This window comes from Theobroma cacao, chromosome 8 (genome assembly GCF_053813885.1).
Source record: "Theobroma cacao isolate CCN51 chromosome 8, ASM5381388v1, whole genome shotgun sequence".
Taxonomy (NCBI): domain Eukaryota; kingdom Viridiplantae; phylum Streptophyta; class Magnoliopsida; order Malvales; family Malvaceae; genus Theobroma; species Theobroma cacao.
Genome location: NC_142646.1, coordinates 3,447,875 through 3,465,602, shown reverse-complemented (window position 1 = coordinate 3,465,602; position 17,728 = coordinate 3,447,875). Strand labels below are relative to the sequence as shown.

Here is a 17,728-nt window from a genome sequence, read left to right as displayed (position 1 = left end):
AAAAGCTTATATATACTGTTGCAATGATCACATATAACATCATTGTGCAGAAAACGCAGGTAAACTTTATCACCAGAAAATTGATACTCATGTCTACTTTTTTATTAATATGGAAAAGGTTTATCACCCTGAACCACAAAAGCTAGACAAGAGCCGGATTGCTAACTAGTATCTACTTTTACTTGCTTTTGGCAGGAGAAGGAAAATAAAAAGAAAAAAAAAAACCCATTCCGAGGAGAATATATGAAAAGAAGAGAAGGGAAAAGAATAAAAAAGGGTAGAATAGCCAATTATCTCTAACTTTTCTAGTGATTTAGCGGCTTAAATGATAAGTTAAAAGATGAAAAACCAGCCAATGACATACAAATATAAAAGCAAATCGCTATGTAGTGACCGCACAAATAGATTTAGTATTTGACCATAGATGGAAGAAATCATTAAATCTTAATAACCCACATAAATTCATCTCAACTAAGCCACAAACAGATAATAAGGAACATATCAGTTTTAGAGATAGTACCCAGATACTTTGTCATCAAATTCTCCTTGCAAGACCTCATGCAACACAGTGGTATAATCTTTCTGGCTTTCTACCTCTAAAGAATACAGAGTCGACTCGGAGCTATTTGCTGGAAACTGCATGAATTTAACATCATTCTTAAGTGGGGCTAGAAAACTACATAAGTAGAAAACGACAAGCCAAATCATAAAACATACTTGTATATTCTAAAGTGTTTTTTTTTATTATAAGTATTCCTAAATTTCCAAATATTTGAATGCACAAATTTCAAACATGCTAATAAATACATGTTCAATCAATTTATGAAAGAACTTATTGCAATTTTTACTAAAACCAACAAATAACAAATCTGAATGAAAGATGTACTTTCTCAATTAGTTTTTGCCAACTAGACCCACTACTTCAGGTTCACAGGAACAGCCTAAAAACTTCAAATCCTCTGATTGGCATGTGATTTTTATAAGTTCAATGAGAGCAGAAACATAAATAACAATGTACTTGCATGATATTGCAAGAGATAAACGAGACCTTTTCATTATCTCATATTCATTCTTGATTATCCTATAATTGGAAGTATTGCCTAGAGAATAAGAGCAAGATAATCAAGTGAATTTGACTTGTTCTTTCAAAACATGTATAGCGAGAATCTAATGACAAAGCTTTAGAACCACCTGTGCCTTCTCTTTGCCGTAGCCTAACATATTCTTCCTCCACATCTTTAAGGTGGGGATGTTAGGGATTTTGAGGCAGTGAAATATACAATGAAAAACTTTTCCATAACAGAATTGCAGATAAACCAAGAATAAACATAATCCAGTCAGATTCTCAAGTAAGTTGGTACCGGAAGTTTGTTGCCAAATTCAGAGACAAGCATCTCATCAACCAGTCGCAGAAAGTATAATGTATTGTCCCGACAAGGCTGTGAACTAAAAATATTCTCCTCGGCAGATAAATCTACCAGCCTTTGAATTAAGTTGTCATATATGTCACAAAGCAGGTATTGACATGATATGCCACCCTATCAAGAAAAAGAAATTAAAGTAATTATCCATTAATGGGCTAAAAAACATCATAAAGAACTCAAATTAAAATATATAGATACTTTTGCAACATGGTAAGGAATTTGACATACTTGCCCACACTGCAGAAGTAGAAAATTCACTGTCTCCTCTAACTGTTGCCAGCCACCTTTTATAAATTGTATATAGTGACAGAGAACAATACAAAAAACCCTCCTCACAAGATTTTGCTCATTTGTTTCATAGTCACCTTGATATCTTGAATCAGGCCTATAGTCTTTTACCACATCAAGTTTCACAGAAGCTGTTAACCAAGCATTCCAACCATATTCCTAATTGAAAATTTTGAATAATTAGATAATTGGATAGCATTTTTAAAAGCATACACAGCATAAATATGATATCAATAATTAACTGAATGCAGTACCATTAAAGCTTCTATATTCAGAGGATTTGAATCAAGAAGGTGAAGTAGATCACTAATTATTTTCATTCTTGCAGATGCATCTTTGCAGCTAGATAGGAATCTGAAAATCAGAACCAAGATCTGAGGAAGGAAAAAGTGAGAATTATTTCCTCTGCCCCTCTGCTTGTCAACCAGGCTGTTTTTCTGTAACACCTGTAAACAAACATTTTCAAGAAACAATACAGGTGGAAAAATATCAGAGAATTACCACTACCACAGGCAATCAAAAGAGTAACAGAAACAACAGCTAAAACATACTAAACTAACAGAAAAATGAGCAAAAACAATCCATGATTTGGTTGATCACCTGTCTGGGGCTAGCACCACCTAGAAGAACATCAAACAAGGTGGCGCACAAATTATCCGTCTGCGGAAATTTAAACAACCTGTCAGATATAGCTGAGAAGAGTGGTTGCATCCTTGAGCTGATTTTCTTGCTGTTTTCTGAAAGAGATTTTGATCTTCCAACAGCAAGATTGAAAAATCTTGGCCCCTTTTTCTCTGATGGCAAACCAACCAAAAGTCTTCCTAGAAACTGTAAGCCAAGCAATCTGATGGGCTCATATTCCCTACACAAAATAAATTGAAGGATGACTATTACAACTTTCTCTCTTAAATAGATCACTTTTGCAGATTCCAATCAAAGTAATTAAAGTCATTCACAGGAAGTTAAATGCATTAATTTATAAAAAAACTATAAGCTAACTACTGAAGCAAAAAATACTTAAGCTTGCACTTGGTTCAGAAACTTGAACATTTTCTGCAACTGCATATTATTCTAAATCAACACTTGGAATAATAAAAAATGGTTAAAAAAATTTTCTAACAAAATTCTAGTTGACAATATTGTGTCAGACCACAGTGGCAAAATAAAAAGAAAAAAGAACAAAAAAAGATGCAGTTTTAAAATCAAAATTAAGAGGAAAACGGTCCACAGATGCTTGAGAAAAATAGTATGGTCTCTTGACAAAGATTATTTCCAAGGATTCAATGGCAATATTTGACTTCAGGGAAAAATCATATCACTAGTAAAAGTGAAATACAAAACCAGTGAAAACCACAGCTCCACCCAAACACCCCCCCCAACCCACACACAAATCTCCAAAACCACCACTCTTATAATTTAAATCTTGACCCTTCCCCTCAGAGAGGGAGTTGCCAATAGGCCACAAAAGCTAAAGGCATGACACATTGTTTATACCAAAGTAGGATAATCCTAGGTTGTATTTTAAATCCAGTACCCAATTCATGTTCAATACAGATGAAGACTCTTCATCAGCAACACTTTTTGTCCTAAATTTATGTGTTATAGTAAGCCTTAGTTTTCTAAGCCCTTAATCTACCAAAGGAGCGATTCAAGCACCATTTAAATTGATTGATGAAAACATGCACCTCCATTGCTTTTCAAAATACTAGTTTGTTCAATATCTTTTCAATGCTGTCCAGTAACAAATATACCAAATGATAGAAATTAGAGAAACTAAAATATATAAAAAGGGGAAAACATAACCATGGCCGATGTGGCAAATGAAAAAGGCAACTACACTGTAAAATGTCAATACTAAATCCAAGTAACAACAAACTGGCAGAGCATGTTGCTAAATGACTCCAATCTTGGCAAAGCAACCTTTACTTCTCCATCCCTTTAATCCTAGTGTCAGTATATATAAAATTATAGCAACAGTTCATTAATGTTTTTGATTAAAAAACACAGTAGGGTTTAATTTCATTCTTAACTGCAAATAATTCATAACATGTCAAACCTGTCGATATAAAACTCACACTTAGTGTGAAAGTACAATGTTAAAGGCAATACATTATATGAAGATTAATGTAATTTAAAGAAATACACAACAAAAAAACAGATTTGGAAAAAAAATGCTGGAAGCCATTCTTTAATGAAACAGAGAAGGTACCATTGTCTGTAAAAAGTTTGTGCATTAAACTCTTAATGCAGAAGGCATACCTCTGTAGCAGATTGACAAAAATGTGGCGGCCACCTATCAGATTTACTTGTTCAAGGAAGGAAACAAGCAATGATTTTTGAGTAACAGCACGTATAACCATATGTAAAACATCCTCAATGCATGTCATATCTTGGCTTGTTTCAAAAAAGGCTATAAGAGCTTTTACATCAGCTGGTGCTATATTTTGCCTGCATACATGCAAAAGTTTTGTTAAGAAAACTGAAAAACAACAAAAAATAATAATGTGCTATATATATCTATCAAAATGAAACAGCAGATCAAATACTGTACATTAGGCAACATCAGATGCCCTTATTTACTTGTGAATACATACCTGAGGCTCATTTCACCAAGACTTAATAAAAGAAGACGAATTTTATGTATTTCGTCTCTACCAGGTCTTTCTCCAATAACTTGCTTAGTAAGAGGATGTAAAAGAGGCTTGCCGCCAATAGCAAACCGAGATTTCACATTATCCCAGTAACACTGCCGTATAATGTCAATAACACGTGGGAGCCGACACAAACTTTTAAGCAACCTCAGATCATTATCAAATTGTTCAATGAGAAACATGTACAGCTCACGCTGCACATTGTAAACTGTGTACAGCCAGATAAGGGGATTAAGAAAAATGGCAGACATGGCTTCTTCCATGAGCAGCTCTGCCAATCCTAAAGAAGAAACAGAAACATCAATATGAATGAGATATATTCATAAATGTGCACGAAAATAACTACATTAAAAAGAAAATCAAGTGAGTATATGAATATGAATAATTACTACATAAATAGAACTTGATATGCTTCATAATCATACCACAGGAAGATACAACATGAAACAAATGCTTCAATGCAGAGAGTGTTTCATTATTGAGATGCTGAGGTTGAAGTGACTGCAATAAAAATCCCAGGATTGAAAATCCAGAAAGAAGATGCATTTGTTGCAGATTTGCTAAATTATCATCTAAAACAGAAGCAATAAGCTCAATAACTTCAGCGGTCAGACGCTCTTTTGCAACAGGCAGGAGCAGTGTACTTTCCAAAACTCCACTTTCATCATTTTCATATCTATCAGACTGAGTGATAAGAGGGAAGAACACAGATACACCTCCAACACAGTAAATTATCTCTTGGAGCAAGCGTCTAGAGCATAACTGTGTACCAACCATAATAGTTGCTTCAAATAAACTCTTATCCAATGCATGATCCAGAACAGGTGAGACATTAAACAATTTCTTGCCATCACTTGCCTGAAAAAGGAATCAACATCTAGGGTTCAGCAAGACACAGAAACAGAATTGCCTTTTAGACATGCATGCGTGTAATTGTCTGCATGTGTATGTGTGTGTCCCTGAAAGGGGGGGGAAAAGAACCTGTGCATTGAGTCCAAATACAATTTTGGATGCAAGACCGTCTTTTGCATCAAGAATTCCACTAGGCAATGGGTTATCCCCAAATGCAGGGGCTTCTTTATCAAGGAAAGAATACATATAGCTTGGTCCAAGAGAATGTACAGCCTTGACTTGCTCAGAAGAAATGGCATCACAAAACAAATAAACTGGACCAATCTGACCAAGAAAGGGAAACGAAGCCTGGATGGAGCCCAGGGTATCATCTTCTTCATTTTGAGACAAGATGATCTTTGTACCAATGGAGCAACTAGTCAATAATTCATTGACCTTTGCATATCTGAGGCATGAAAAAATGAGGGTCAGGAGGAAACTTATCAGTGCTGGAAAAAATATTCCTCTCAAAACATGAAAAGCTTTTAATGATAAAAAGTAAAACTCAAACTGAGAATAATTAAAGGTGGCATGATACCTGCATCTTTCAGAAGACACAAGATCACCATCAAGATAACATCTCAATAGGCTACCCCCAGAAAATGCTCTTCCAATGGTATGAGTAATACAAAGAAAATGCCATTTCTTCCTGACTAGATTAACATGCATCCGGATATACTGTCGTTTCAGATTGATAGACTGTGAAGGACATGAGAAATATATCAATAATTGCAAGAAATTGGCAGTAATGCCCAAGACATAAAATGAAAGCAAGCCGACTATCTTTGTGTGTGTCTGTAAGCGGGCATGGGAATTCTTTTCTATTTACTAGGAAATACGCACACAATGCATTTTCAGTTGGAATATGAATTAAGCTTTGGAAGAAACTTCCTAGAGACAAACACATCATATATTCACCTCATAAATAAGTTTGTCTTTTGCTACTGCTGCTAAGCACCCTCTTCCATTTTCTGTGAGAAATTTGAAAAGGCCCATTGTTCCATCGCCCGGGAAGTTCTCAACCCTAAGCCAACATGAAAAAGAAAAACCCTTGTTGAGAGGCCATTGCACAGGTGTCTTAATTATGATTCCCTACAAAAAAATACATAGATATATGAATATCAGGTACAAATCATAGTCATAAGTCACAATAATTAAAAGAAACATGCTCCAATGTTTGTGGAAGGATATTAGATTAAAATCTGTCTTTAAGCTAGAAGAAATTATCTTCAGAAATGCTCCCAAAGACACCAAAAAGACTTACAGAATCATTCCCGTTGAGATCAAAGAAGGCAGTTGGCCCCTTCTCATTTAGCATTGACAAAACAGTGGTCAATAATAATGAGCAGTACTGCTGTTGAGTCCCCACTTTCTCACTTCGGAGGAGAGCAAAGATCTTGCGAATATCCTTCCCAGATATGCTATGGCCACCAATAACCTGAATCAGTTGTGCAATTTTCAAAATGACACTGTCATCATCTTCTTCGACGAACCAATCAAGAAGGAAATTAAGCATCCCTGCCGCAACACATGAAGCTCGATTGGAAAGGGAATCCCTAAGCAGCTGCTGAAACACACTGAGACCATAATGCCGCAAAGACTCACTGCTCTGGCCAATCACAAAATAGCAAATAATGACATCAAATTCAAATGACTTCTATTTCGTACGGTACAAATCAGCTAAAACAGATTCTGAGGAAATTTAGTACTATCAAACAGAGTAGAGCAAACCAAGAAAAATGAATTACTAACCTTCTGTAGAACACTCAAATACAGTATGATAACATCTTCATTCTGAATCAAAACAGAAAAAGAAAAAAGCATATATGAGAAGACAGACAGCGGCACCAATCCAAAGACAACAATTTTTTCAAAACTAAGTGCAATGAGGAAAATGACGAAAGATCATAAAATCATTTAAAGTAACCAGACAGCAAGGGTGTGACAGTGGGTCATAGAGAAACTTCAGGAGATTAAATCACCTTTATATGAGGGCTCCCTTTTATTTCAAACTTTCCATCAACAAGCATATCAAGAAGTGCATTTAAAAGTGCTTCACTTGGATGCCATTGGCAGAAGTCTAACAGCAAACTTTGCAATGTCTGATAACCCTTGCCAACAAGAGCTCTAAATGCTACCTGTAAAATTAATTAATGAATACAAAATGGTACAATACATGAGAACAATGAACGAATAATTGCCAAGACCCCATTATAATTCTTCATATTGTAATGCAAAAGGATAATGTCAGCCTAATTAGACAGGTGTGCTTTAAAAGCATGACAGGAGCAACCAATAAACACCTAAAAATCTTAAACATACAGAACTAAAACTCAATGCCAGCTCTAGATGTCCCAAGTGTTTTCCTTTTGACATTCTACAAATATTAGTTCTAGTTCTAGAGCTTACTGTCTAGCCCTTTATCATCTAAAGTAGAGGTGGCAAAACCAACCCAAACAAGAAAATGTACCAAAAAAGCCCAAACTCAAACCTGCCTAAACCCGAATTGACCATCAAGTCAAAGACCCAAACCAAAAATGGCCAAAAACCATGATAATCGGAACTGAAAATGACCCGAACCTCATTTGAAATGGCTACATCTTGCATAAAATCTAAAATGGCCTGAACCTAATCCGATCCCAAAACGACCAAAGCCCAGAACTTTCTGAACCCGAGAAGACCCCAACCCAAACCAGCCCATTTGCCAACTCTAATCTCAAGTACAAACAAGAAATTCCCTGCTATGCAGACTACTAAAGGCCATGAATTCCAAATGCATCAATCCATACTTACTTTCCACATTAAGTGCAGCAGCCTTTCACATAGGGTTGCACAGAAATATTACACAAGACAAAAAGATCCCAGTAAAACAAATTGGACTTTGCATTCCTTTAATAAACACGCATGACACTTAAAACTACATTTTAGGCAAAGTCAGACCAGTTAGAAAGGTTTTCAGTGTTCTCACATATAAGGATGTAGACAAACAGATGGCAGCCACATTAAAAACTGCAATAAAGAGAGAAACTAGTACTGGAGCAAATCCTTCACTAAGAAAGACCACTTGTTTGCACTCAACAGGATAAACATATATCAAGCATTCAACCATTCCAGAAAGACTTAACAAACAAGGAAACAAATGAAAGAAGGAATGCAAATTACCTTTGAGGCATCATTGCTTGCAAGCAGACAGGTAAGAGTTTGTAAAACAATCAAAACCAACCTCTCTCCATTTGCCTCATCAAGATTGCCATTTAATAAAGAGACAACATGCAAAAAGCATTCTCCATCTCGAAATAAAGCCTGGTAATGCTGAAGAAACATGATGTGTAAGACATTAATATAAAACTCAATAGCCAAGTTCCCAAAGACAGCTTTAGAGAAAGGCATGGCGAAGTTGAACAGTACAGGGAACATACCACTGGATCACTCTGGAGCAAATCTATCATTCCAACCAATAGATTAATAGACAGTTCAGCAAAGCTTTTTTCACGCTCCTTTATAAGAGTGAAGGTTTCTAAATATTTTGAACACAAGTACAATATCGCTTTTCGATCTTCTTCAGATAGTGATACAATCTAAAAATATGGAAAAAGAATGGGTTTATTGCTTAACAAGTTAGTAAAAAAAGACCAGAAAAAGCTTTATAACAGTGCCATACCTTCATGAGGTCAAAAATGTATCTAAGGACATGATTTCTCAAACCTTCTTCCCAAAACAATTCAAACAAACAATCAATGCAGGTAGAATCATGCAAAACCAAACTTCTAGCATCATCTGCTACCAAGAAAAATTCCATAAAGAGATCCATGCATGTTTCCATGCATTTGATCCAACTTTGGGATGTCTCACTTGAATCAAATCTCTGATAACCATGAGGTCGAAACCCTTCCAAAGAATTATTCTCAATCACAGGGCTCAAATTTCCTGACCTTCTAGATTCTTGGGCTAGAATGCAAGCAACTTTAAGAACCCTGGAAACTGCATTGAGTGCCTTAAAGGAAGCAATAGTTTTTTCGGCTGAAAGCTGTAATATCCGAAGCAGACTTTTTGCAAGAACACTAGCAATCTCAGGATTACAAGCAGATTGTTCAAGGGCTTCCAATAAAGCAGACAATTCAGGCTGTGACAACAAAGGGAGAAAGTGAAATGTAAGCAAACTCCTAAGCACAAAAATACAAGCCATTACAATCAAATCAAGAATAAATCCTTTTAGGAACATAGAACAAATTGGAACATTCATAGGCATAACACTTACAAGCACATATAAGGAAAAATATTAAACATGCACCCAGACAAAAACATCACAAACTATCATATGTCTCTACCAAAATACATAACCATATGAAAGGCATCAACTTAAATGTTTATAATAATGCCAAAACATATAATTAAGAATGTTAAATGCCTACGCTATATATTCTCCAACAACTTATGGATTGTATTTTCCATACCACCAAACTTTGCCGAATTAATTCTATAATAAGCAATTACCAATATGTGAAATACAAGAAACACAAAACTAAAATCTTTCAATCAGCATGGTGCTTGGATATTATAGGTAAAAGAAATTAACAGCATACGCATGCAAAATGGCTAAAAACACTAAAATCAGATATAGAGAAATTCTTAAGTCAACAAATTTCCACCACTATTGTTGTACTGGCTATGTCCACCATTGCAATTTCAGCATTTTAGCGTATACATTGGACCCACATGAATTCCACATTAAAATATGATTACACAAGCATTGGATGAATAGTTCAAGTGTAGTACTGAATATTTTCAGAGACAGATTTTCATCACAGTGCCTGACTTCTAATAAAGCCCACAACACCTCTGACTTGCCCTTGCTAGTCACCTTTGTCAATTTCAACCTCAAATCTAGGTATCCCCCCCTTTCAAAGCAATTTATTATCACAAGGCTAACTAGGTAAGAAATTATTTATTCGTGCATGAAGCACAATGACGACTAAACTGTTTTACAAAGAATATCTTGGATGTAACAAGAACATACCAAGTTATGGACACTCCCATTAGAAGTTGCTGCTAATTCCACAAGTGAAATCACTTCTATTGGAATAATTTCAACCCCACTAAATTTTAGTTGAACGGAATTGTTACCAGAAGCAGAACATTTTTCAAGCTTTTCTGGAGACTCCTCATGGTATGGACTAAACTCTTCAGAAAATTCTTCTGAAGCTTGTCCAAAATAGAAAAAGTTCTCAGAGAAGATAAGGTCCCAAATTCCCTCTTTACGAAACACTTCAAGCAATGCTGGTGATGAAACAAGAACCTTCCTGAAAGCATTAAGAACACAATGCTGCAAGGTACTGATGAACACCCTACAAGAAAAATAACAGGGGAAAGTGGTGGGGAAGGTTAAAAATGAGGGGAGAAAACAATGTGCTAAAGGAAAACAGAATCATAGCTTGCAGGAGTCTGCTTAAATGGCACCATAACTACAATAGAAATAGGAAGGGAGAGAGTAACCTTACCATAAATGGTTTGGCAATTCATTTTGATTTGAACAAGCCTTTATGCATGGGAAAACTGTAAGAAGAACCCTCATGACCCATTTAATTGAAAGTTCGGTATAAACTGAAGAAATTGGCATGGGAATCCGACCAGAGGTTGCTTGGCCATGAAGAAATTTCACATCTTCTGGAGCAAGAAGGAATGAGCTTAGTACTCTGCTCAACTCGACAACACAATCATTCCAAAGTTGATGATAAGAAGCCTTCTCAGATAAAGGAGCAGAAGGCTCTGCCAAACCACTTTTAGCATTATTGTCAATGGATGTTTGACTGCCATCCTGTGGAACTGAATTCTTCATCTGCTGCTTGTACTCTTGAAGCATGAAAGCAGGTGAACAAAAGCTATTTGCGAATTTATGAACTCTTCCATTTTCACATAGAAACTGTAGGTTATTCACATTGCCAAAGCTGATTACTTGTTAAGGTCATTCATATGTATTCACACATACCTGATGATATAAATTATTATATTTGGGCCAATAAATTCAGAAAGAAACCCCTACTGTCACTGATTTCATTGGATAAATAAAATCCACTTTATTACACACAGGAGGAATGGAGAAAAGAAAAGGGTGAGTTGGCAATCACTATACTAAACAAAACCAGTTTGAAATTTAAGACAGTATCCTCACTAAAGTGTCCTCAGTGTCAAAGGCAGATGACAGATTGGCAACTTAAGCTCTAACATTAACCGGTACAGCATCCTGGCAGGAACGGACTTAGTGTCAGATTGAGTTTTATCTACAGGAGAGTGATATAATTCCATTTAGCATACAAGGCATAAATTTCATTTTCCAAAGAAAACAATTAAATCATTAAATTGCAAAAAGTGAACCTATACACAAGATTCAGTATACAAGAGAAGTGACATATAGGATACACAGCCTCCCTAAGAACTTCCAAAGAAAGGACATGGAGCTGGAAAATTTTCAGCAAGGTACTCTGCTCTCTGCATAAAAGTTAACCACCAGATCATAAGATCAAGAAAGAGAAAAATAAAGAAGGAATAAATGTTCCTCTCAAAAGATGCATAGACAATTAATGTTCTTCACACACACAAATTAAATTCGAAGGCTTCAGAATGGAAAGAACTAATAGGAAAATGTTGTAAGATCACTGAGCATTAGCTTCCCAGAAAAAGCTAAAAGATTCAAAGATAAGCCTAGCAGATTTTCAGATAGCCTACCCAACTAACTATCACCAGATACAAGCCATGTTTAGCAACCCTAAACCCATTTGGGTAGTGTGGGATCATATATCTGATGTAGAGAGCTTCTCAAAGGAGGCACTAATAAAACAAGCCAACTAAGCCAATCCGAGCTCTTTCTTTCTCTTCATAGAAGTTCTTGAACAACTTGAAAAAAAAGCCATCATATAGTCAAAGACAATAATCAACAAACAATGGCTAGGGACAGGATATCTTAGCCATTACTTTGGCTCTATCTACAGGATTTAGCAAGTGTACAGATGTATATGCTGGATGCTAAACAGAGAGTAAAAATCTTCTAGAAACTAAACCAATCATACAATACAATATGAACACAACTGCACATAGCATCTATCCATGAAACTCGTTACGAATTTAACTAAAATTCAAGTTTTAAACTTTGGAGGGGAGGGGGGCAGGAAAGGAAAGAAATTGAACCAGAAAAATTATCACATGATATACTTAACTTAGTCATGTAGTCAAATGACCCAAAAAACAGGGTGGGGTGGAAATAAAGCTGATGAAAACTTAAAAGAAGGTGATCAAATGTATAGAAGGGCATTGTTCCAGTTCTTTCTCTTCAACAACCAAACCAAATAGAATCAAATGTAGAGAACTAGCATGCTCAATAAAATATCAAGACATAAGTGAACATCCAAAACAAGTTAGTAAAAGTACCTTTGTCCATCAACATGTGAGGCACTCTTTAAGAGTAGCATATTAATTGATGGAAGTGCAAGTCCATCCAATAGAACTTCAAGCCCCCCAATGCTTTTGAAATGATTTTGACCACGTGGATTATCAGATAATGCAAAACAAAGAGTTCTTAATGTCAAGCACTGAAGTGACATATCTGTCCACTGTTCTTTCATACTCAACCTTCTGATGACACGCAACAACTCTGAAAAACAAACAGCTTCCGTGAACAGAAAATCAAATGCAAAAAAACACAAATTCACAAATATATTGTGTTAGTTTCAATTTAAGAAACATTGCAACTGAAAATACTGTTAAGTTTACATTCATGACGTCTGGTGGTAACCAAATCCTAGATGTACTTTCAAGCCCCCAGGGTGTGCAAATGCTGCCATCCGTTTAAGACAGTGGAGTGCTTGAGGTATAGGGATGGAGTCAAGGTCAGGAAGAGGTAAAATATAAGTACACAAGTCACTGTCCCTAGGTAAATGTTCAATTACAAATAATATATATATATTGAAATGACAACAATATAGTCAAACATGCCAACCAAAGTAAGTCTTATACTCCCCAAATGTTGCAAAAGGTCCCAATGATTAACAAAAACATTAAGATTACAACCAAACAAATCAAAAAAATGAGTGTCTAATTAATCATAAGCAAGTTACTGCACAAAATGATTTAAAGCAGAGGGAAATAAACAACACTAGCAAGATAACAGCTAATGTGAGAGAGAGAAGAGAGGCGAGGCAGTCATATTAAATCAAAAAGCACACAAAAGAAATCAATCTGGAAGATATAAGGAGACTCAATCCAAAGTATAATGACACATATTAAAGAAGTGAACCAATTCAGTGACCACTTATAAGGTTAGAATTTTTCACTATTCAGCATAATCATTAATAACCATATTGCAGCCCCTTGGTATCTATTCTTTTCTGTAGCTCTTCACTTATCAAATGAAAAAAAAAAAAAACAGAAGAATATTGCAGCAAATGGTTCTCATATATTACCAAGTTATGTATGATGACAAACAAAATTGCCTACCTTACCTACTAACCAATTAAGGCCACCAGCTTCCATTACTGAGACAACTCCCTTTTGATGCCAATGTAGCCTTGTTTCAGAAAGAGGACCCTTTAAACTATTAGAAAATTCAATTGAAGATGAAGCACCAAGTACAGAAAAATCTTTGGTATTACTGTACAATTGAGCTTTCTCATATACATTTGAATTTAAATCAATAAAGCTACATATGATTGAAACCACATATACAAGTACTCGCTGCAAGAACCCTGTTTTCTCTGCCATCAAATTAGAAAAATTTTCATCAGCAGAAAGTGCCCCAGTCATTGTTTTGAGTTGGATAACTGCCCCTGGAATAAAAAAAATAAAAATGAAAAATTGAACTGGAAATTCAGCCATAAAATTCACAGACTTCCAATAAATCTAGATCAGAACTATGGACGAAATCACAATTTTATATCAGAATTAATGGGAAAAATCAACACACAACTAATCATATTCAAGAATCCCGATTTAATGTAATGCCTAATTGAAAAAGAAACCTTACCTAATTGCATTGAAGATTCAAAACAATTTTTACAAATAGCTACATCACCACAAATTTGGATACTATAGGAAGCACACACTTCTAACCACAAGCAACCCTAAATTTCGGTATCAATCAACCACAACCAAAAACTGCAAGCATCTCAAATAACAATATAGAGGCCATTAACAATATAACATACCTTTCATTAATGCTGTAAGTTTCTGAATCCCACCATAGTAGCCAAAAACTCTGCAATTATGCATCGAACGAGTAACAATTTTTAAAGCATCCAAAACAGGTAATCCTTCAGAAGTGATAATCAAGATTATGGAAGCTGCTGGAATGTCGGTTGCTGTGCGTCCCACACCATTATTTACTGGAGAAAATAAAGCATATGCAATGACAATTTAGAAATATTTACACTAAATATTCAATCAATCTATATTTAAGAAGAGAAACTCTTAAAAAATGGGAAGAATTAAGTGACAGCATAATACCATATCTAGCTATAATAATCTCCAGAAATAATGCCCTATATTGTAGAAAAGATACCCTGTGGCTAATTTAATATTGCAAAATAATTCACTAAATGCTTAAAGGACATAATGATAATAATGTGACTTGCTTTGAATAAGTATGAAATTATTAGTTCAGCAAAAGTATAACAGTCTGCAAAGCATATCAGAATTATTGAAATTACACATAATAGGACGACTTGGAAATCAAACAAAAAGCTCTTCAATTAGGCGAATCCGAACTCGATTCCAGAAACAACCTAAATTAATAGAAATTGCCATTTATTCATCACTATAAGAGAAGTACTTTAACTTCCACTACCAGATGAGCCTACAACATACTACCATAAAAAGGAACTTTAGCAATTACAAGGGATTCCAATAAAGTTGCCAAGAATGATATTGTAATCGATTATCACATTGAAAAAATAAATAAACTTCAATTGAACTAGTTCGAACGAGTGTTTAAGTTACAAATTGAAATTTTACTTTTTTTCAATGTAATCAGTTAATTAAATCTTTATCATTTGCATATAGGACAAAGGTTTCAAATCACAGGAGTTCTAGTTTTCCCTTTATTTTATAGTCTTCAAATTTTTCTCATTCTTTTCCAATATATCGTCATAAAAATAAGACCTACCTATCAACAAAATAGTCTGCCCAGATGAAAGCAACTTGCTCAGAGGATATAAATCAACTTACACTCAGAGACCAATGTGGTTAATTGCATGATCTCTTCAGTCAAAGTCAAAATGACTTCAGCAGGATGCCCAGCAGAGCAGCCAACAACTACATCATTAACACTTGTTGAATACTCTGCAGCTTGAACAGTTGTTGAAGCAGCCTCTGGCAACTGGCCACCATTAACAGGCTCCCAGTTCTTGAATACTGTCAGAAACTGCTTGAGGAAAACCTGAAACAACTTTTTCTTTTCCACCTAAAATCATGCAAATTGGGGAAAACATCCATTAATATAGGAAAACAAAAAAGTTATAGTCATAAATTCTCACAGCAGGCTACAATCTAATGACAAATACCATGCAAACAACAGGCCAGGACTACATTGAACACAGACTAGATCTCAAACTGAAATAGATGCCTAAACTCTGATTTTCAAAGTCAGGTGATTTAACGGAATGTTAATGGTCAGCTTTGTGACCATGTCCTACCCTACCCCCAATCCAAGCTTTGGCCAGCAAGTATCTATCTATAACTAAGACTAAACAGACTCTAGAATAGGAGAATACTTTAAGAAAGCTAAGCTTAATTAGAAAGAGCTGAATAGCAGGAGAAAAAAGAAATAAATTGATAAAATAATTGCTCAAAACTAATGAAAGATAGCCTAAAGTGAGAAAATATGTATAAAACCTACCGAAATTAATTGTTCAGTGGCATCTAAAAGCCTTTAAAGTTTTAAATTGAATACCTTGAGACTAGTTAAGCATGCTACAAGAATACTACACAATTGTGAACAAACTAAAATGCTCAAAGATTCAAGAAAGGTTTCTTCTCAAAACCTTTTAACTTCTTAAGCAGAATGAACACACTTCCTTTAAAAGGTAGTCCAATTATAGTCTAGATTATATGTCATTATCACCTCCTTCCAAGTTGTTACCAGTTTCTTTTTCTTGGATCAAATCTAGGAAAAGAAAAACACACCATACATGAATTGATATGAATGAGAAAAAAATTCTATTAACGGTATGCTGAAACTATAATAACTTAAAAGAATTTAGAGAACTTTTCAGGCAGCGCATACCTTATCAACAGTGTTCTCATATCTCTCCCACAGAGTACTCAAAACTGCCTCATCATCTACTTCACTGGAAGAAAATACCAAAAAGAATGTAGAACTAAAATAACTAATAATGATTCAGCTTGAACAAAATGAAGGTTCAGGACCAACAACTTAAGGTAAATCAAGTGCATCCAACAGATAAATATACATCTCCAAACACAAATTAGGAACAGCTAGACTCTTGTCAAAATAAGCAACTACTGAAATTCTTCAACAATAAGTTTAAACCAAAGTGCTCAAATTTCCAAATTTTACAGACTTATAAACTCCATTAGAACACCCATATTATAACCGGAGATTTGTAAAACAATAACAGCCAGCCAGCATCAGTACCTGAAGCAGATCCTTGGAGTAGGAAGAGACAACCTCTCCCCTTGTGCCCCTGGTGAATCTCCAGTTTGGCCACTAGATGTCCGACGAATAAGGTCGGCTACACCCTTCACAATGTTCATGCTTACCACTAAGATTTATACAATAATTACAGTTTCATAAGCCAACAATCAAGAAACAGATGGCCATTCCAGACCATCACTTTTTCGCCAAGATCAACCAAGCTGTTCACATTAAACCAGGGTCAAATGCTTCAGTATAGTACACTAAGCAGTAATAAATTCAGTTTAAACAAATAATTCGCACCAGAACTTTCGTTTTTATTTATTCTTTTTAAACACATTTTATCACGTCAGTTCTAATTTCCTCTTCTTTAACAGAAAAACGCTACGCCGACAAAAAGCAAGAGCTTAATTCAATTTAACTAACTAAAACCAACCCTAGTAATTACATTTTCACGAAGAAGATCAAATAAAAAAAATGACCCAATGGAAGCCATACGGACATTCTTTAAAATGGCGAACATTCAAGAACACGATATTAGAGATTAACTATCTTGAAAAGGAAAAAGATGAAGATAAACTCACCGATGATTTTCGATCATTTAAGCAAACGAGATTAAAGACGAGAGAAATAAAGCAGTCGCCGATTATGGAAGATAAAAATACCTGATCAGATCAAACGCCTGACGTTCTTCTAGGGTTTACGATACAAGATCTGGGTTCTAATGGTTTTCTTCAGCTTCTTTCGATGGAGCTAGTGAGAAATGAAAAAGAAAAATGAGAGAGAGAAAATAGGAAAAAAAAAAGAGCGAATGGAATAAAAAAAAAAAAAAA

The 17,728-nt window shown here is 35.2% G+C and overlaps 1 protein-coding gene across 2 annotated transcripts in view; it reads right to left on the bottom strand.

The window, feature by feature from the left end:
* The window catches only part of LOC18591822 (binding protein), a 27,257-nt gene extending 9,529 nt beyond the window's left edge, over positions 1 to 17,728 (bottom strand). The window contains exons 1-27 of one of the 2 annotated variants that reach the window (XM_007018191.3): positions 17,561 to 17,728; positions 16,896 to 17,116; positions 16,524 to 16,587; positions 15,467 to 15,701; positions 14,449 to 14,625; positions 13,747 to 14,070; positions 12,677 to 12,899; positions 11,672 to 11,740; positions 10,753 to 11,199; positions 10,272 to 10,599; positions 8,916 to 9,377; positions 8,674 to 8,832; positions 8,417 to 8,566; positions 7,237 to 7,392; positions 7,007 to 7,048; positions 6,519 to 6,863; positions 6,173 to 6,346; positions 5,793 to 5,953; positions 5,345 to 5,660; positions 4,789 to 5,221; positions 4,307 to 4,643; positions 3,972 to 4,160; positions 2,313 to 2,574; positions 1,967 to 2,158; positions 1,653 to 1,871; positions 1,362 to 1,538; positions 521 to 636 (exon numbers count right to left, since the gene is read on the bottom strand). In XM_007018191.3, the coding sequence (XP_007018253.3) occupies positions 521 to 636; positions 1,362 to 1,538; positions 1,653 to 1,871; positions 1,967 to 2,158; positions 2,313 to 2,574; positions 3,972 to 4,160; positions 4,307 to 4,643; positions 4,789 to 5,221; positions 5,345 to 5,660; positions 5,793 to 5,953; positions 6,173 to 6,346; positions 6,519 to 6,863; positions 7,007 to 7,048; positions 7,237 to 7,392; positions 8,417 to 8,566; positions 8,674 to 8,832; positions 8,916 to 9,377; positions 10,272 to 10,599; positions 10,753 to 11,199; positions 11,672 to 11,740; positions 12,677 to 12,899; positions 13,747 to 14,070; positions 14,449 to 14,625; positions 15,467 to 15,701; positions 16,524 to 16,587; positions 16,896 to 17,014 (5,876 nt within the window). In that variant the 5' untranslated portion in view covers positions 17,015 to 17,116; positions 17,561 to 17,728. Of the gene's footprint in view, positions 1 to 520; positions 637 to 1,361; positions 1,539 to 1,652; positions 1,872 to 1,966; positions 2,159 to 2,312; positions 2,575 to 3,971; positions 4,161 to 4,306; positions 4,644 to 4,788; positions 5,222 to 5,344; positions 5,661 to 5,792; positions 5,954 to 6,172; positions 6,347 to 6,518; positions 6,864 to 7,006; positions 7,049 to 7,236; positions 7,393 to 8,416; positions 8,567 to 8,673; positions 8,833 to 8,915; positions 9,378 to 10,271; positions 10,600 to 10,752; positions 11,200 to 11,671; positions 11,741 to 12,676; positions 12,900 to 13,746; positions 14,071 to 14,448; positions 14,626 to 15,404; positions 15,702 to 16,523; positions 16,588 to 16,895; positions 17,117 to 17,560 lie in introns of those variants that run through there. The other variant, XM_088808970.1, reaches the window with a different exon arrangement.